General features: G+C 39.1%; 2 protein-coding genes across 3 annotated transcripts in view; both read left to right on the top strand.

The window, feature by feature from the left end:
• Positions 1-726: 726 nt before the first annotated feature.
• osr2 (odd-skipped related transciption factor 2) lies at positions 727-4,973 on the top strand. Of its 2 annotated transcripts, none has more exons than XM_085472985.1 (4): positions 727-967; positions 3,020-3,703; positions 4,054-4,153; positions 4,534-4,973. In XM_085472985.1, exons 2-4 carry the CDS (start codon positions 3,057-3,059, stop codon positions 4,606-4,608), a joined length of 822 nt encoding a protein of 273 aa, XP_085329111.1. In that variant the 5' UTR covers positions 727-967; positions 3,020-3,056; the 3' UTR covers positions 4,609-4,973. The 2 variants fall into 2 exon arrangements, with proteins under 2 accessions (XP_085329111.1, XP_085329110.1); XM_085472984.1 differs by having other exon boundaries at positions 4,452-4,973.
• Positions 4,974-9,416: 4,443 nt separating this feature from the next.
• Positions 9,417-18,646, top strand: part of vps13b (vacuolar protein sorting 13 homolog B) — a 297,789-nt gene continuing 288,559 nt past the window's right edge. The window contains exons 1-3 of the mRNA XM_085472981.1: positions 9,417-9,564; positions 10,342-10,500; positions 11,647-11,790. Coding sequence (XP_085329107.1) covers positions 10,354-10,500; positions 11,647-11,790 — 291 coding nt within the window. The 5' untranslated portion in view covers positions 9,417-9,564; positions 10,342-10,353. The remainder of the gene's footprint in view (positions 9,565-10,341; positions 10,501-11,646; positions 11,791-18,646) is intronic.

Genomic DNA, 18,646 nt, shown 5'->3' with positions numbered 1-18,646 from the left:
TGCTGGATGGGGGGACACCTGGGCTGATCAGCGTTGAAATGGGCATATAAAGGTTTTTAAAAAGGCAGGCAACAATTCCTGTGGTGTTTTTGCAACAGTGTAATAACCGTAATAAGCACCCTTGTACAGGTGTTTTAACGCAAGTTACCAAAAAATAAGAAAAACAAATCAGCTGTCTTGAGAATGCGAATTCTTTCTCTTTATTTTATCTCCTCTTTTTCTATCAAAAACCTTTCTCATTTTTTAACATTATTATTATTATTATTATTATTATTATTATTATTACCACAGTGAATTAAACCATTTAATGTTGTGGTTCTTGCATATGCCCTCCATTTCGCAAATGGGATCTATGGTTTCAAAAAGAAGGAGGAAAAAAAATCTTGTAAGCTCCTCAAGTATCCAAAAGCACGTTTTCAAAATCGTGGAACTGTGAGGTGGGGGGAAACGTTCAGGGTTTCCTCCCGTGCTTCCAAACATGCCTCCAAAAGAAGCTATCAGCCTTGGCTGGATGGTATATGAGAGGTGTCAGAGGAGGCAGGTCGAACTGAGCACGCTCCTCTACTATGGTCTGGAGCCTTAGTTGCTATCCAAACACAAATAAACAGAGGGGAACATTGGAGTTAATGATAGAGGAGGGGGGTGGAGGCGTGTCGGGGGGCGGGCTGAGCGCTCGAGTCCTGGAGCACTAAAAAGTGAAGAACCGCACACTTCCAGCCCCAGCTCCGGACGGGACTCACACGCTGCTGCTGTCTCTCCTCCAAACTTTGCCTCTTTCCACATTTTTTCACAACTTGTCACATCTCTGCAAAAGTCCGAGACATCAGACTTGGCTGCATGGCTACATGAAAGTTTCATGGACTTGGATCTTGGAAAACCTTTAGCGACGCTTTATTGGAGCTCGTCGCCTCTATAGTTACTGTGGATTACTGACATACCGCAGGACCTTTGGCAGCTATTTATTGGGGTAAGATTCTGTTTGGCAGGGTAGGATTTATGTCTGAGGAAGGAGAACCAAACCAACATATTAGAAGTTGTTATCTTAAAAAAAAGAAAAGAAAAAGTTTAGTGTCTAGGCTTTAAAGCAAAGACTCAAAGACTCTTAGAAAGTGATCAGCTTTTAATGACCAAACATTTCTTTTTTTTTTAAAGTGTTCTAGAGAGGAGTGTTGTTTCGTCATATTACTAACTAACTTGAGGTCACAGTTCACTCACGCTTTGACATTGCTGGCCTCCGTCCACGGCGCGCAGCATTACTAAAACAAACAGTGATCTTCGCGTTTGTAAAGACTTGTCACGACTGATAGAAATGTAAAGCCTTCTGCCAAAAATAAACACATGAAAAGCTTTAAAAAATGAACCTTACAAGGACTCGAAGAACAAGACCGGACACTTGGCTGCTCCCGAAGTGTAAGCGCAGTCCAAAGGTGAGAACAAGAACAAGCTGAACGAACTCCCTGGGCAAAGAACAGCAAGTGCCTTCGCGGTGTTTCACGCTGCACCTGTGCGAAATTATATTTAACCCCTCACCATCGGTGAGAGGGAAAGCGAGGCAGAAAGAGCTGAAGGCAACGACCTGACCGAAACAAGCGACCGGTAGCTACCCTGACTACCGTGTGCGCAAGACTCATAGTCTGCAAGTGTGGATAATGGCTTAATCTCCGAGGCAGTTTCAGGACAGGCTGACTTCTGACATATTGTGTTAAAATATGATTTGGCTTGATCTGTCACAAAAGAAAAAGTGTAGATACCTAAATGATGTATTTTACTATCTAAACACAGCTCGCTTTTCTTCTTTTTCTTGATCATATCTAAAGGTCAGCACAACTGGCCTATTGCCAGTCCCGCGTTCACCATCTGGAGCCTTGAACTTCTACGGTGGATCTTCTTTTTTCTGTGTGGGAAAACATAACTTGTCATCCCCACAAACTCAGACACAAGCCAATTTTTATACTGTCAGCTCACCTCATTTGTCCTAAACAGCGGAGGGAGCTCGCTTCTGCTTTTGTTTAAGGGAAACATTATTCTTTTGAAATGTAGGTTAAATGCACAGGGGTCATTTGCTGCCATGTTGCCTTGCCCAGGGGAAGGGGGGGAAAAAACTTCATATGGAAAAAATAAATAAATAGATAAATATTACATTAAAAACCTTAAAAGGAAAAAAGTGCCTATAAAATTAACTCTTCCAAAATAAAAATGAAAAGCACATGCATTTCCATCAGAGACAGACAGCGTGTATGTTTTGCTCCTTCAATTAATAGTATATTTCATCTCTTCTGTCTAAATTTCAGACTTGTACAAATCCGGGCTGCTTACGTTTGTTTTGTTTGGTTTTTTTTATTGCGAAATACTAACTGCAACTTTAAAACACACACCAAGCTGTGCTTTCTAATTACCTCGTGTGAGATTTAGTGCTTCATTCAGAGTGATCTGAAATTGCAATTTGCAGTGTTAATCGATACCACATGAGTTGTTTTACACCCACTTGATTTAATTATACTTTCGGTGACTGATTTGTTTCCTAAATTTTGATTTGAAGCGCATCTCCGTGTCGGGTGGGGGAGGAGGGGGGGGGGGCGACTGTGTTTTTACATTTCCTCAGTGGTTTCGCTTATGCAAAACAGAGGTTTAGATATTATAAGCAGGCCGGGACAGGCTAATATAGGGCAATCCTTCTGCGCGTTAACCTGAGCGTTTTATTCATCAGCTTCCTCGCGTTGAACCAGGTGCAAAAAATAAACTAAGCTAATTCATTATATATATGCCTAAATTAGGTTTAAAGGGGAGAGGGGGTGGCTGGGTATATTCACCTTTGCGAAAAACATATTTATATCAGTTTAATACAATAATGAAAAGTTACAATTTCAAAAAATAAAATCTTTTTAAACAGGTGGATTTAAGTAGTCTACCATAACCGGTAACTGAGACGTCACATTTTCTCTGTTCTTCTTTCCACACAATAACCAGTTCTTGGGATTAACACACAACGCTTATTGTTCGGTGTGTTCTGCATTCTCAGGGTTATCACCGCGTCTTCTGCAGAGGTCTGAGCCGAGATGGGGAGCAAAGCCCTGCACGCTCCGATCCCCCTGCACCCAGCCCTGCAGCTCACAAACTACTCCTTCCTGCAGGCCGTCAACACTTTCCCCGCTGACCAGCTGCAGGGACTGTACGGCCTCAGCGCCGTGCAAACCATGCACATGAACCACTGGACTCTTGGCTACCCACACATGCAGGGACTGAGGTCGACGATCACGGCAGCCGCCCAGGGTCTGGTCGACCCACGGATTCCCTTCCCAGCTTTGCCCTTCACCGCCGCGGCGCAGTTATTCCATCCAAAGCAAGCCACCGTCGCGCACGGCATCCCCTCGCTGCAAAAGGACAGGCCGAGATTTGACTTCGCGAACCTGGCCCTCGCTGCCACGCAGGAGGACCCACCGAAAGCTGCGGACCTGGCAAAGCTGGCATCGGGACTAGGGGGAACCATCTCCGAGCTGAGCAAGCTGTCCCCGGACAGAAAACCCACCAGGGGCAGGCTACCATCCAAGACTAAAAAGGAATTTATTTGTAAGTTCTGCGGCAGGCATTTTACCAAGTCCTACAACCTCTTAATCCACGAGAGGACCCACACAGATGAGAGGCCCTATACTTGTGACATTTGCCACAAGGCTTTCAGAAGACAAGACCATCTCAGAGACCACAGGTAAGACGGATTTATGGGATATTATGCGCACTGGGTTAGGACGAGGGGGTCAGCAATTTCCAGCAGCAATGATGATTTGTGATTTTAAGTCTCAGATATCTCGATTTAAGTTAATAGCCTCTCCAGAACCGGCCATTAAAATTATATTCCTTAATTTGTGCTATAAAATGCAAGCAGGCCTGTTCCCTAAAACTTCTCCACGAGGGCGCTAAAGCACTTTTCAGCATTAAGTTGGACATTCATAACTTGCACAGTGGAGATTTTCGGCTCTGTGACTGTGGGCTCTGTAACATTTACAAGTAACTTCGTGCATGAGCGGACATTGATTAAGTGTCATTTCTGTTTTACAGATACATCCACTCCAAGGAAAAACCGTTCAAATGTCAAGAATGTGGGAAGGGATTCTGTCAGTCTCGAACTCTAGCCGTCCATAAAACCTTACACATGCAGGTAAGCTCAGAATCTTAACGCGACCTTTAACGTGTGATACTCTCTGATCATAATTCACCTGTCTACTGCATGCATGGGGGTGGAAAAAGAAAGCCTCACAAAACCTATCACTAAATTAAAAAAAAAATGTGAGTCAGAGATCCACAGAAAATAATACAATAAAAATAAAAAATAATATGCAAACAAGTAAATTAGATCTGACACGACAGTGGATTTATCAGATTATTGAAAGATTGAACTGATAGACCTTCTATCCAATTAAAGGCAATAATCCTTTGCTTGCTTTAAATCTAAACAGGAATCTCCACACAAATGCCCCACATGCGGAAGAACCTTTAATCAAAGAAGTAACCTGAAAACTCACCTTCTCACCCATACAGACATCAAGCCCTACAGCTGTGGCCGCTGCGGAAAGGTGTTTCGGCGCAACTGTGACTTGCGACGGCACAGTTTGACGCACAGCCCACATCAGGACTACTAGCCTGGAGAAACAAAAATAACAATGGACAAAACGCAGAAAGACAAATCAGCGACATTTTTCTTTTGGATCAAGGACAATCTCCAAGTGAGGACATGTTTACTTCAGCACGTTTTAGAGTGGGATTTGGTTGCACCTCAAGCGGAACAACAGCGGAGCCAGTGCCATGTCCAACTTTCACACCACCTGTAAATATCAAATGTACATAATGTTGTTGCTCATGTTGTTGTTGTTGTGTTTTTAATGTTCTTTTTCTGACCTTGAAATGGTAAAGTTGTCAAAAAACAGTCATAAATTTAAAGTATGTTAAATTGTATTTTAGAAATAAATATTTCCATGATACATTTGGATTTCCCCCCGTTTTTATTTCTCATTTTCACTGCCACGAAACAGAGGACACAGTGTTACAGCCCAAAAAGCAATATTTAGGTGAAATCTTTTACCATGGTCATCAAGTTAATAGTCTGTATGTTTACAGCCGGCGGGCAGTGAGAGCTTATGTGGCGGACGTGTTGGGCTTTTTAGCAGGGAGTTAGCAGGAAACACCACATGACAGAAAGCCCCGAGGACGTCTTTAGCTCCTGGAAAAGAGCATAACTTCATAAGCACAATCCTGTGTGCCATCGCGGGTGATAATTGATCATAAAGTTTACAATGATTTTTCTTCGAATAAAAGTTACGACCATGTAACGGTCAGTCATTACGCACTGTCTGCCAACCACCTCTCAGTGTCTGTACGTCTCAGAATTATTAGCCTCTATTATTATCTTAGGCTACATGTCCTCTACAGAGGCTGATCAGTATTATATTAGCCGCATTAGCGGCCATATCACATGTCTTTATCTAGATCACCTCTGACATCATAAGTGACCTGCAAAACGGCAGAAGGAACCATCAGCGCTAAGAAGGCATTTTCACGCAGCCGTGTGTCTGCGTCTGTCCTCAGATGGTGGTTCAGAAATGTTTTTAAGAACCTGCTGTGTTACCGAGCCATATTCGAAATGTAAAACACCTGTACCACTCAGCTGCTGACGTCTAATGGGCCTGACGTGAGTCTCCTAGTTTAATTTTTGGACCTATATGCGCCATAGACTAATTTTATGAATTAAAAAATATATATACAAAGATTATTTCTCAGGTCCTTATGATTCAATTCAATTTTATTTATATAGCGCCAAATCACAACAAAAGTCGGCTCAAGGCGCTTCATAGATACAGAGGCAAATAGCCACAAATAGCCTCAAGCAAAAATGGAGAGCGTTTTGTAAGAACTCATTTACACTGTGGTTTAAATTTTGCGTAGATACACAGAAAAACCCACCAAGATCTGGATTTTATCCAACTAAACTTTGACCGACCACTGATTAACCACCAAGCCTGCTGCCTGTGACCGGACGAGCTCGTCTATAATGTGTTGGGTGTTTTTTTTTTTGTTTTTTTTTATCATTTGGTGAAGTCAAAGCGAGATTCTCTCCTCTGACTCTCTCCTCATCTCTGTGTCTCTCGGTGTTATCTGGCCTTCGGGCCCTTTGTGTCCCCGTTTCAAGAGCCAGCGGTGGCTACTGACTGCTCGCCTGAAACTTGATTTTCACCTTACGGTGCAATTAATTGCACGAAAAAGTAGCATTTATTTCTAATGGGCTCGAAAATAGGGTCTGGAACAAGTGGTTACAATAACATCAGGAGATTTAAAAGTGCGTTCATTGCTGCTGAAAGGCCATTAACTAAGGCCCGTTTTATTGCGCACTGCGGGCTAGGATTTTCCTAATTATTTTCTAAAAGGAAAGACAACAAAGTGCGACGTCTCCAGCGAGCTCATAAAAAAAATTAAAAAAGAAGGAGGAAAGTATTTGAGCTGTTTGACAATCACATAAAAACATAATTCATTAGTAAAACATAAAAAAATTCAATCTGAAAACTATATAATATGAAAAAAACACACACAAAAAGGTCATGTAATAATAATAATAATAATGTTTGATATACATATATATATATATATATATATATATATATATATATATATATATATATATATATATATATATATATATATATATATATAAAACACCCAGCACGCCCCTGCGGGCGGTTTATCCTTCAAGCTCGGGTCCTCTACCAGAGGCCTGGGAGCTTGAGGGTCCTGCGCAGTATCTTAGCTGTTCCCAGGACTGCGCTCTTCTGGACAGAGATCTCCGATGTTGTTCCCGGGATCTGCTGGAGCCACTCGCCTAGCTTGGGAGTCACCGCACCTAGTGCTCTGATTACCACGGGGACCACCGTTACCTTCACCCTCCACATCCTCTCGAGCTCTTCTCTGAGCCCTTGGTATTTCTCCAGCTTCTCGTGTTCCTTCTTCCTGATATTGCTGTCATTCGGAACCGCTACATCGATCACTACGGCCATCTTCTTCTGTTTGTCTACCACCACTATGTCCGGTTGGTTAGCCACCACCATTTTATATATATATATATATATATATATATATATACACACATATATATATGTTTAGAATATATTTGAACATAATTTGTTTGAATTTGTAATAAACGTTTATGAAACAAATTGTTATCCATTTTAATAAACAAGAAAAAAACAAATGAAAAAAGAAACATTTTGACGCCTCGACAACAGATGTAACATAATGCAGGAACCGACTAATAAGAATAAATGCAAAATATCTGTTACAATATGCAGTTTAATTTGAAAGTAAATTTCTGCCATTCTTGTCCTCCTCAGTGGAAATATACATTTTTATATGTGCTTGAACAAAGCCGTTTAGCCTTTCTAAAGAAGTATTTATTTAATACTGTTTAATTAATTGTTTAGTTAATCCATGTATTGCTGTAAGTATTTAGCAAAAAACCCTTTATTTTTAACCCGAAATAAATCTTTGATAGCCTCAACTGAAATGCTGTAGTGGAAAACCACTAATTTAGGCAGTTTACGTGGAACATATCATTCGTGGAGAATAACAACAGAAGATTCCTAATTTATCTCTGGCTTTAAAGACTTGGATTGTGGCACAGTACGCTGGTTTCCTTTGGATTCCAGATTCAACCTGCTGGTCTAAGAAGTGAGATAACTTGATATCAGATATTTTTCTGTATTAATTTAAAGCATCCTGGCCAGAAAGGACTTCAGAATAGTAACATTAACTGTGGGTGACCACTTGACTCTGACACACTTACGCATAGTTGGCAAAGCGTGGCCGGTCACAGGGCGATCGTCATCCTTGACCGACTTATGTGGACTGTATCCTCATGAAGCTTTACAGCAGACGAGAGCCGGTCCGGACTACAGGCCACTACAGGCCAGACCTCATATCTGCAGTGCTTCTGACCCTATGTGCGGCCTGCGGAAGACACTTTTTTAAAGGTTTCATCACGAAAAAAAAGACAGATGATGGTCTGATCTCAAAGATAGGTGATTAAATAAATAAATCAAACAAACAAACATGCAAACATGAAGACGTGAAATATACTGACGGCAGGGTGAAGTTGGATTTTTGTTGTTTATTAAGCTATAAAACTGCTATAATTTGCATTTTTTTCTTGTATGTTATGACTGCTGTTCACTTTAAATATGACAAGATTGCTTACTTAACCACTGGAGCAACATAACTCAACATTACGACTAAAAAAAATTATAAAAGAAATATTTTATCTGTCAACGAACTCCTTGGACGCACAAATTAGCAAGATCATTTCTCAGCAAAGGTGTTCAAGTGACAGTGCGATAAAGGTTGAGTCTAACCCGTTCTTTTATGCAATTCATACAGTTGTCCGTTGACATTATTACGTTTCATGTCTGAAAAATAACCAGTGACCCTAAAAAAAACCGAGATCCGTGAAAAACAGAAATGGTTTACATTTTAGAATATTTTCGTTGCCCTCAGTATATTCTTCTTCATTTTAAATTCCAGTATGTAAGATATTTATCATGTCACAGTGTGTCTGCGTTGGTAAATTTCACCTAACCTCCAGATATAGGCCTGTGTTACTCTGGCAGTTGAGATATATTTAGAGTTGAGATAAATGATGAGATGCTTAAAATCCGCACAGTTTCCCTGTGTGAAATGCAAACCTAATTTTCTTATCGTCACCACTATTCACTTTCATTGACTTCTGCAATGACAGGTCCCAGAAGGTTGAAATTGAAACTCTTATGGACTAAGATGGTAAATAAGAACATTTTGTTACATTATACCAAAAAAAAAATAAAAATTATAGAAAATTATAATCAAGAATACACATTCACTATGCTGAGCACTGTGAGGTTCACGCGATCGCTCTTTCGGCAAAGGTGAGCTTCCGCTGCCATAAAAAGGGTAGGGGCGTGCTTAAGCGATGACGATTATTATGCGAAGAGATCCCTTCCTGTACTTGTTAGAGAGTCCGGATTTGTAGACACTCGTTCGTTTTAATAGGAACAAAGGTATTTGTTATATCAAAACCTGACGGTATGGAAACATCCGGAGCTGCTGTAACCGAAGAAGATAATGCCTGTTAACTGATCAAATCACAAATGAAATTTCTCTTGAGTTACTTATGTTTATACGTTGTGTATGTAAATCTACCTTCGAAACGCAAATTTCCCACTGAAAAACGCAACACCAAGCATACGGAAGCCGCGTTGGTGTTTACCGATGACGTTTCGACTCTTGCAGTTCGGCGTTATGGCTAACGTTAGATAACGGGATGAACATCTTTTATTAAACGTAGAATTAAACAAAAACCAACAGGATACAAGTGAGAGTCAGGTAAATAGAGTCTTTTCTCTATTTGACTTGTGGCTAGCCAGTTTAGCCAGCTGAAACGAAGTTATAGCGACTTCTTCTAATCACTTAGCCTAGCTTCTTTGCTTCGCTGCTGTTGTGTATCACTTAAATGACAGGAGGAAAGAGCTAGCCTCCCTGGCTAAGTGCTCCACAGTAAGTTAAATGTATTACTATAAGATACGACATAGCGTCGCTGTTGAAGTTATTTTTAGTTACTTTGGAATTAATTTGCAAATGCAGTACATAATTGCTCCTGGGCTTCCCCGTTATGTGGAATGAAGGCACTTTAGCAAGGAAGCTAGACATTCCGGTGAATTTCATTTAAGGTTAAAATTTGCGTTGATGAGAAGTCAGCGTAATTAGAACTGTCTTTACATCTAATTAAGTTTATTAACCAAAACCTGTACAACCTTTCTATAAATTACGCACAGTTGGATTAGTTATTGGATGCCAATATGGTATTTATGCCATTAGGAGTGCCAGTTCATTCTGACATCAGTTTGTTGAACTGTAACAAAAAACAGCTTGAGGTTTGTGTGAAACGGCCAGTACTTCCACAGTTTGCAAGTTGGATAAGAGGTTATAATGTTGTGTTTGGACCTGTCATAAAAAGAAATGTTCAAGCATAGCCAATATCTTAAATTATGGCTTTATACATATAATAAATATGATATTATTATATATATTTTTATGACATATTCCACTTAGCTAACATGCACACTACTTCTGCTTTAGCAATGACAATTATTAATTAGAGCTGTGCTTTTAGGCTATGACATCAAAATAACACTCTTAAGAAATACATATTCTTTGTAATTAGTTTAGAACGAGCACCATTAGTTTAGTGACCGAGATATATAATGACAAAAGGATGTTAACACAGTCAAATGATATTACCATGTTTTTTTGTTTTGTTCATTGTGTACACAGAACAAGGACAAGATGTTGGAGTCTTATGTCACACCGCTCCTGATGAGCTATGTAAACAAGTACATCAAGAATCTGAAGCCATCTGACCTGCAGCTCTCTCTGTGGGGCGGTGATGTGGTGCTGAGCAAGCTGGACTTGAAGTTGGATGTACTGGAGCAGGTACTAAAAGTTAAATCTAGCTTTTGCTTTGAACCTTTCTTTATAAAACTGACGTGAGGTTAAAATGATGGGAATATTTAAAATATAAATGCCCACTTCCTACATATATATTCAGAATGTAGTTTTGTATTTTACTTACTATAAACAAATTGTAGAGTTTCGTTTATAAACCTTGGTTATGCAGGCACATACACCCTACAAAAAAGTTGCCATATTATGTCTGCAGCTATTCTCCATTGTATTGCCTTGACTAGAGTGAAAGAAAACGCTACAGTGCTGTTTAGTCAGGCACTAACAGCATCTTCTTGCTGTCATTTCAGAAGAATTTTACCAGATTTACTTTGATATTTTGCTCTGCAGTGTTATTTTGACAGTGTTCTCTTTTACTCATGTCATGTCTGGATTAGATCAATCTGCCACCAGTTAAAAGGATTTTCTTTTCTTTTGAGTGGGTTCTGACTGCTGCTGAAGAGCAGACCAAAACACTGCGTAACCCAAAGAGATTGTGATGAAAGTTCTTATTGGAAGCAGCTTCAAGCTATCCGACAGTGGGAATTGTGTTAGGATTGAGATTTGTCTGTAATGCTGTGTCAAAACTTTGGAAATTGTCCTACCTTTGCATTTATTTTATTCCATTTCATTTGGACAGTACCTCCTCTCAAATGTGCAATCTGAGATCATCTTAATATAATATTTGGTGAAACATTGTGGGGGTTATAAAGCAGACATACTGTAAATCCATGACAGCTTTTCCCTCAGAAAAATGTTTGGCTATTAATTTTTTGGCTCAGACTTGCACAGAAAGCATGTGAAGCCTGTGTGTAGGCAGTCTGGTTTCATGGGACTCATTCTCACACAGAGTAGTTCAAGATGCAGAACAGTGTTTTGCCTGCCTCTGAAAATATCTGACTTATATTGTTAGAAGCGTGACCAGTATGTAATCTGTAGCTATTGTTTTTACTATCTACTCGTCTACAAATATTAGCTTCAAAGTGCTGTTTGAAAAATGGATGGATGAAGATTCAAAATGTTCTCGAAGCCTCTACCTCGTATTGGCACCTTTATCCATATTATTCTAGTGTTGTTTATTTCTAGCTGGCTGTTGTTTTTTTCCTTTCTTTCTTGTAACTCCTTTTATATCCACAGGAGTTGAAACTGCCTTTTACATTCATGAGTGGTCATATCCATGAGCTACGTATCCATGTACCTTGGACCAAGCTGGGCTCAGAGCCTGTAGTTATCACCATCAACACCATGGAGTGCATCCTGAAGCTAAGGGATGGTGCCCAGGTTAGTTTTTTTCTTTTCATTTTCTTTTTTTGGTATGAGAAAGATGTTATTCTTGATTCTATACACAGCCAAAACAGGGCTAGCCAGATCTTCCTGTTATTTATGTGAGAGTCCTCCTCATGCCAAAGTTAAGCTTTCCCATTCCCTTTCTCCATGTGTTTCCAAGAAATTTCGTAATGGCCTTTGTTTAAAAACATGCTGACATTTTTAGTGCAGCAGGCTTTACTCTGCTGTACAATTAAAGCCATCTTCTTTAATTCTGACTTTGTGTAAAATCGAATGTTAATTTGACACAGCTAAGCAGCAGTTGCGTTTTTCCTTTTCTTACTCATGTTTATTTACTCTAATGAAAAATGCATTGGAAAAAAAAAAAGCAAACCAAGAAACCAGAAGCAAACAAACTGATGCCTCACTGACGCAAAATATGTTTGCTATTCAAAACAATGATGTAAAATGCTTTTGGGGAATAAATTGGCAACACTCTTTACTGTGTTGCCAGCTTGGGAGTGGTGCCATTGTGTGCCATTGCAATATAAACCAAGAAAATGATGAAATAATCCATGAATTTGGAGAAATAACCCATTGTTTGGTCGTGCTTGAGATTGTTAGGAAACAGCTTATTCATAGCAGGACAACTCAGCATATTCCTTTACTGAAAGTATGATAAGTATTACTAAAGATCCCAAAGCCCAGAGTGGGTCTCAAGCTCAATGTATGTGCAACCAGACTAAGCAGCCAGATCTTAATTTTGTTCACTGGTTAAATAAAGTAGAGGTGAGCTGGATTTCTGCTGGATTGTTAGCATCTTTGTGGAAACACATAAACATGTAACACAAAAGTGATTTAGTCATCGCTGTTTATATTGCTTCATAAAGTGAGTCAATAAGTAATGTAAGTTTTTTTTGTACGTCAATAAATTTTTATACATATATAAAACTTTTATTGGTTTTAGTTGAAACAACACACTTCACAATCTTGGGACTGCAGGTGTATTTTCATCCAAACTACCACAATTAGGGATGCACCGATGTGTGAGGCTTTGGGATAGTCGATGCCAGGAAAGCAAAGAAGTTATCGTTTTAAATAAGCGAATACATTTCTGCTGTTTATCACACTATTACACATTCAGTCATACAATTTAATAAAGTTTTGATGGGATACAACACATAGGAATCAGTAACTGCCATTGCTGAATATCAGCCTGTCTGCTGGTATTTCAATGGCAGTAAGCAAGGCAAATATTGGCCAGTACAGTCCAGATCAGTGCATCCCTAATTCCATCATAAAGTATCGACTAGTAATTGCTTCGAGGAATTTTGTTTCATGATTTTTCCCTGACACAAGCACAGCTATCTCACTCAGTATGATTTTTCTTAAAAAAGAGAGAGATGGTTCATTGACCACTGACCTGAAGAATTCAAGGAACTCAAAATTAAGAGGCAACTTTCTTTAACTTGACCAGTGCTATTTACTACTTGGCTGCCTCCATTTTTAGCATGTCCTGTTTTTGTTTTCAAACAATTTCTCGTGACACTTAGAAGACTTGGAATCACATTCAGAAAAAGCTGATAGTCTTTTGCATCTCTGTCAGATTGATTGCACAATAATAGCCTTTGTAACTGCTTGGTTTTGTCCTTGTAGTCAATATAATATAAAATCTGTAAGAAAGGAAGTGTGACTTGAAGCTCTGTCCTACATCATTGTGGATATAAATCTAAGGAGAATTATCTTAAGGGGAATATTTTTCTATTGCTTTGTTTGGTTTAGTTACAAATATTTAAATTTTTTAAAGAATGTTTTATGAGAGGTATTTTTGAAATTTATTTTTACAGCAAAGTCTGGCTCTAAATTTGCCACACATGCAGCTTTAAAAATCGAAAGTGTAGCTCAGTGCGGCCCTTTATGGGAAGGTTGAAGTTTCAAGGCCAGATGTCCCAGAAGAAACACATTTCAAGGGAAGTCAATTACAGCTAATTATATAGACTGCGGCAAAAAGATTTGTAACACATGAGCTTGAGCTGCCTAGAACTAATGGTAAATATCATAGTATGCAGGTGGCTACTGCTCATGCGATCAGGTTTCTAGTTCAGTGGAAATTTAAACTTTGTCTTTATGCTTCGTACACAGCTTAAGGTCATGTACCAGTACCGGTACTGGTGTAATGCTTATGGTCTCAAAACAAGTATTTGTTACAGATGTTTTCTAAAAGCTTCCAGTGAAGAAAAGATTTTTGGGGAATTGCAAATGACATTTGGACAAATTATTCAGTGGTATGTACACCCAAGAGACATAATTTGGAGTAAAGCCAGACTTACAGCAGAAATCCTTCTAGTATGTGGAATTTAAATGAGCCACTGCAGTTTTCTCCTATACTGGCGGGAGGCAGGAGGCTGACTACTGTGTTCTTAAGCCAAGAAAATGAAGCCAGCTTCCTTTTCATGTTTTACATTTATATTGCTTAAAAATAATAATAGTAGTAGTAGTAGTAGTAGTTGTTGTTGTTGTTGTTATTATTGTACTTTCCTTTGTTTTATCTTTATTACAACTTAAACATCAGTAGACTGACAGCAACACTGGTCTCACAGAAATACGTGTTTAATCCTTTAGCAAATACTCTAGATCTCATGTTAATTCACATCTTAGACCTTGGCTAGGTTGTAGCAGGCTTGCAGGGACTTTGACATAGGCCATAACCATTCTCACTGAAACTCTTATGTAATTTGGGTGATGGTCCACAGGATTTTTGAAAAGAAATGAATAAAGTAGATCTGTGTATGGAAATTATAATATTTTAACTGTAGTCCAGTAGAGACAGAAACATTATGGTGGGCCTCATGCGGCCAAAGTGTGGAAATGATAAATGATATCATTAATATGGTTTGTTTTCATAATTACTGTTAAAGCCTGAGTCCCGGCCTGTAAAAACATCCGCACATCTTTTGAAGTTCATTAAGGCCGGTGTAATTTGACCGGAATTATTTGGACCTTTTTAATGTTCGTGTTTCCCCTTGAGAGGAACTGGGTAATATTAGGGATGTTCAGATTGCTCAATAGGACCCATCTGCAAAGCACTAAGAGCAGCTCACAATTATAGTTTCCAGCAAATGTGGAAATTTTGGCGTTTAGCAGCAGTTGGAGATTACAGCTCCTGCTGACAGTGTAATTGCTTAAAATAAGCTGTAATGAGGACTTGTAGAGCAGAAAGTATGGTAATAGAAAAAATGTTGTCAACTTGTTTTTGACATTCATTTTACAAACTAGAGGTCGTTTACAAACACAATGCATTTAGTTCTATATATAAATGTTATTGTTCACTGCAATCACATCTTGAAGTTTGCATAGAAATCCACTTCCTTTCTTTAGTATGTGTCTTTATTTTTAGATTATTACCATCTTTGTTTAGTTTACATTAATTTTAGCGAGTTCTACTTATCTCAGTTTTTTTTTAAATTTCAGTTTAAGTGCAAAAGTTGAAATGGTTGTACTTGGTATGAGTTGAATTATTAGAGCGGACTTTTTCAAGTGAAATTACACTAAACCGTGGTTTATACCAAAAAGCTCAAAAGATGTGACAAGATATTGTTTTGGGTATAAAGGGGTATTTTTGAAAGTCAGTTTTACTTTCTTTGTTCTTGAACAAAGATCCACTTAGTGTGGCCTAATGAGTTAGTTTATATGAGTGAACTGATTGATGGTAGCCCATTCCAGATTAAAACTAATGTAAAAATGTCAAGAGGTGCAAAGTGGAATACAGTGATCATAGTATCTATCCCTCTATATACAGTGTGGATAGGGACAGATTAGTGTCTTATGTCATGTTTGTTTAAAAGAAATAGAGTAGAAGGAACTAATAGTGGATTACTGTTCCAGGGCATTTTCTCTGTGCTTGTCATTAGGTAGTGTTGTCAATCTAAGGACTTCAGCTCTTATATGGTGGATTGGAATGGGTTTTGTCTGATGGAGAGCATTTAGTTCATTTTACTTTTGATAAACCACAAGTTCAGTAGGAGGTATCATTTAATGTGCACTTTTTGTTTTTGTTTGTATATTTTTAAGTAATATTTTTAACATTGACTTAATGTTGGAAAATTATAAATAGAATTTTCTTCTTGACAATTTGGTAAACTGCTCCAGATGTTAAAGATGAGGTGTGATCAGCAAAGACAGAGAGGAACTGGCTGGACAGCAGTTACAGTGGATCATAATATTCTCAGACACTCTTTATTTTTTATGAGACAAAGATAAGGGCTTGGGTTTACTGAGGAGAGCCTTTCTGGTTTTGGCTGAGCTCACTGCTTGATCTGGGAGTTTTATGGCCGCTGAGTGCATTTGCCACTGATGTGGAGGTTCTGATTGATGCATTGCCTCAAGATGATTTGGGGAGGTGCCTCTGAGACTTGTTGGTTTGGCATACTAGGCCCTTTTTTCTGTTAAATTCCTTCCAAACTATTTTTAGGGTTTTCACAACCAAACCTCTTTTCTCCTAAATAATGGGTAATACATGTGAATAAGGAAACCCCTCTTTAAAGACTTCTTAAATCCCCAAGTTGGTATTTCATAATCTAAATCTGATATCTACTCAGCTAAGGCATGCTACTTTGAGTTTTGAATATTTAAGAGACAGGCATAGATGTGATACCTGATCTTTGAGTGTGAAAATATGTTTTAAAGTGGTGTGACCTGTAGAGGAGTTTTGCTTTCCGTGTGTGTGGTCTTGCCACCCAGGGGTTGAATGCAGAAAACTCTTAAGTAGAAAATTTGGGATGTATAGTCTACAAAACTTCTTTTTGTAGCCTTAATTCTGCTGTGGCACAGCCAGGACCAGCCCAATCCTGGGCTTCAGATCCATGGAGCATACTGAGTGCCAAACCATAGGCTCAGATGAGCTCCACTCCCTAGTGAATGGAGCCCTGGACCACGATTTGAAAGCAAACAAACTAAGAAGAAAATATCCTAATTCCATTCTACGGTCTCAGGACATCCAGCCAGCCAACAAATTTAGCATCTGATATGAACAGGACTTTCCTCTATTAAGGAGAAGCATCAAGTGGGGCGATCGTGGCTCAAGAGTTGGGAGTTCGCCTTGTAATCGGAAGGTTGCCGGTTCGAGCCCCGGCTTGGACAGTCTTGGTCGTTGTGTCCTTGGGCAAGACACTTCACCTATTGCCTACTGGTGGTGGTCTGAGGGCCCGGTGGCGCCAGTGTCCGGCAGCCTCGCCTCTGTCAGTGCGCCCCAGGGTGGCTGTGGCTACAATGTAGCTTGCCATCACCAGTGTGTGAATGGGTGGATGACTGGATATGTAAAGCGCTTTGGGGTCCTTAGAGACTAGTAAAGCGCTATATAAATACAGGCCATTTACCATTTATTTATTTTTAAGTCTCCATCAGAGAGCACTGGATCAGGTGCTTGAAGAAAACCTGCATCTTTATCTTGATTTGCCTTGGCTTCTCCACGGCTTCCAGCACCACCTTGCACTTCATCCACATCCATTGTTCCATGACATTGCAGCCAACCAGCAAGAAACATTTTAATTATGAAAATCATAAAGACAGAAAAATATAACTGTATCAAAGGAGCAAAACAATTAAATAGTTAGATGGTTAAATGGTTAGAGTAGAGTGAATACAATAGTGTCAATGAATCAACACCTTTAGGATTTTTATCTGATTTAATACTCAGTTCAGCATTAAAATAAATCTAATGGGTGATTTTAATATTCATCTGGATGTTGAAAATAACAGACCTTACACTGTATTTTATTTAATATTAGGCTAGGTAGCATTTATCAAAATGCAAATGGAGTATTTAATGAACTGTTTCCTTCTCGGTTTTCATGTAAATGCAAAGTACAAGTTTGTCATGGACAGTGTTGGGCAAGTTACTTTGAAAAAGTAATTCATTATAGTTACAGGTACTAATTCAAAAAGTAACTGAGTTAATAACTGAGTTACAATATTCTAAAAGTAATTAATTACTTGAAAAGTAACTATTGCGTTACTTTAAAAAAAAAAGTTTAACCCTCTGGGGTCCAGGGTATAATTGACCATTTTTAACTACTTTTGATTTTCCCTCCACATTTTACCTTTAAAAACTATTTACTTAACTAGATGGGTGGTGACCATGGTGGCCATTTAGAAGTCGGCCATCATGGATACATCTTTTGTTTTTTCAATAGGAAGAGGGCCATGTGACACATCAAACTTATTGGTAATTTCACAAGAAAAACAATGGTGTGCTTGGTTTCAACGTAACTTTATTCTTTCATGAGTTATTTACAAGTTTCTGACCACTTATAAAATGTGTTCAATGTGCTGCCCATTGTGTTGGATTGTCAATGCAACCCTCTTCTCCCAAAAAAGTCTAAGGGGGTCAGATCGGGAGACCTTGGGGGCCATTCAACTGGCCCACGACGACCAATCCACTTTCCAGGAAACTGTTCATCTAGGAATGCTCGGACCTGGCACCCATAATGTGGTGGTGCACCATCTTGCTGGAAAAACTCAGGGAACATGCCAACTTCAGTGCATAAAGAGGGAAACACATCATCATGTAGCAATTTCAAATATCCAGTGGCATTGAGGTTTCCAACTATCGTTGTACCCCATATACCACACCAAACCATCACTTTTGTTGTTCCAACAGTCTTGGAGGGATCCATCCAATGTGGGTTAGTGTCAGACCAATAGCGGTGGTTTTGTTTGTTAACTTCACCATTCACATAAACGTTTGCCTCATCACTGAACAAAATCTTCTGCGTGAACCGAGGATCCTGTTCCAGTTTTTGTTTTGTCCATTCTGCAAATTCTGTGCGCCAATCTGGGTTATCCTCGTTGAGATGCTGCAGTAGCTGGAGTT

The sequence above is a fragment of the Copadichromis virginalis genome, linkage group LG11 (genome assembly GCF_057382275.1).
Source record: "Copadichromis virginalis isolate Kocher_CV1m ecotype Utaka linkage group LG11, C_Virginalis_male_GT1.1, whole genome shotgun sequence".
NCBI classification, from domain to species: Eukaryota; Metazoa; Chordata; class Actinopteri; order Cichliformes; family Cichlidae; genus Copadichromis; species Copadichromis virginalis.
This window is presented reverse-complemented; position numbering and strand designations above follow the sequence as displayed.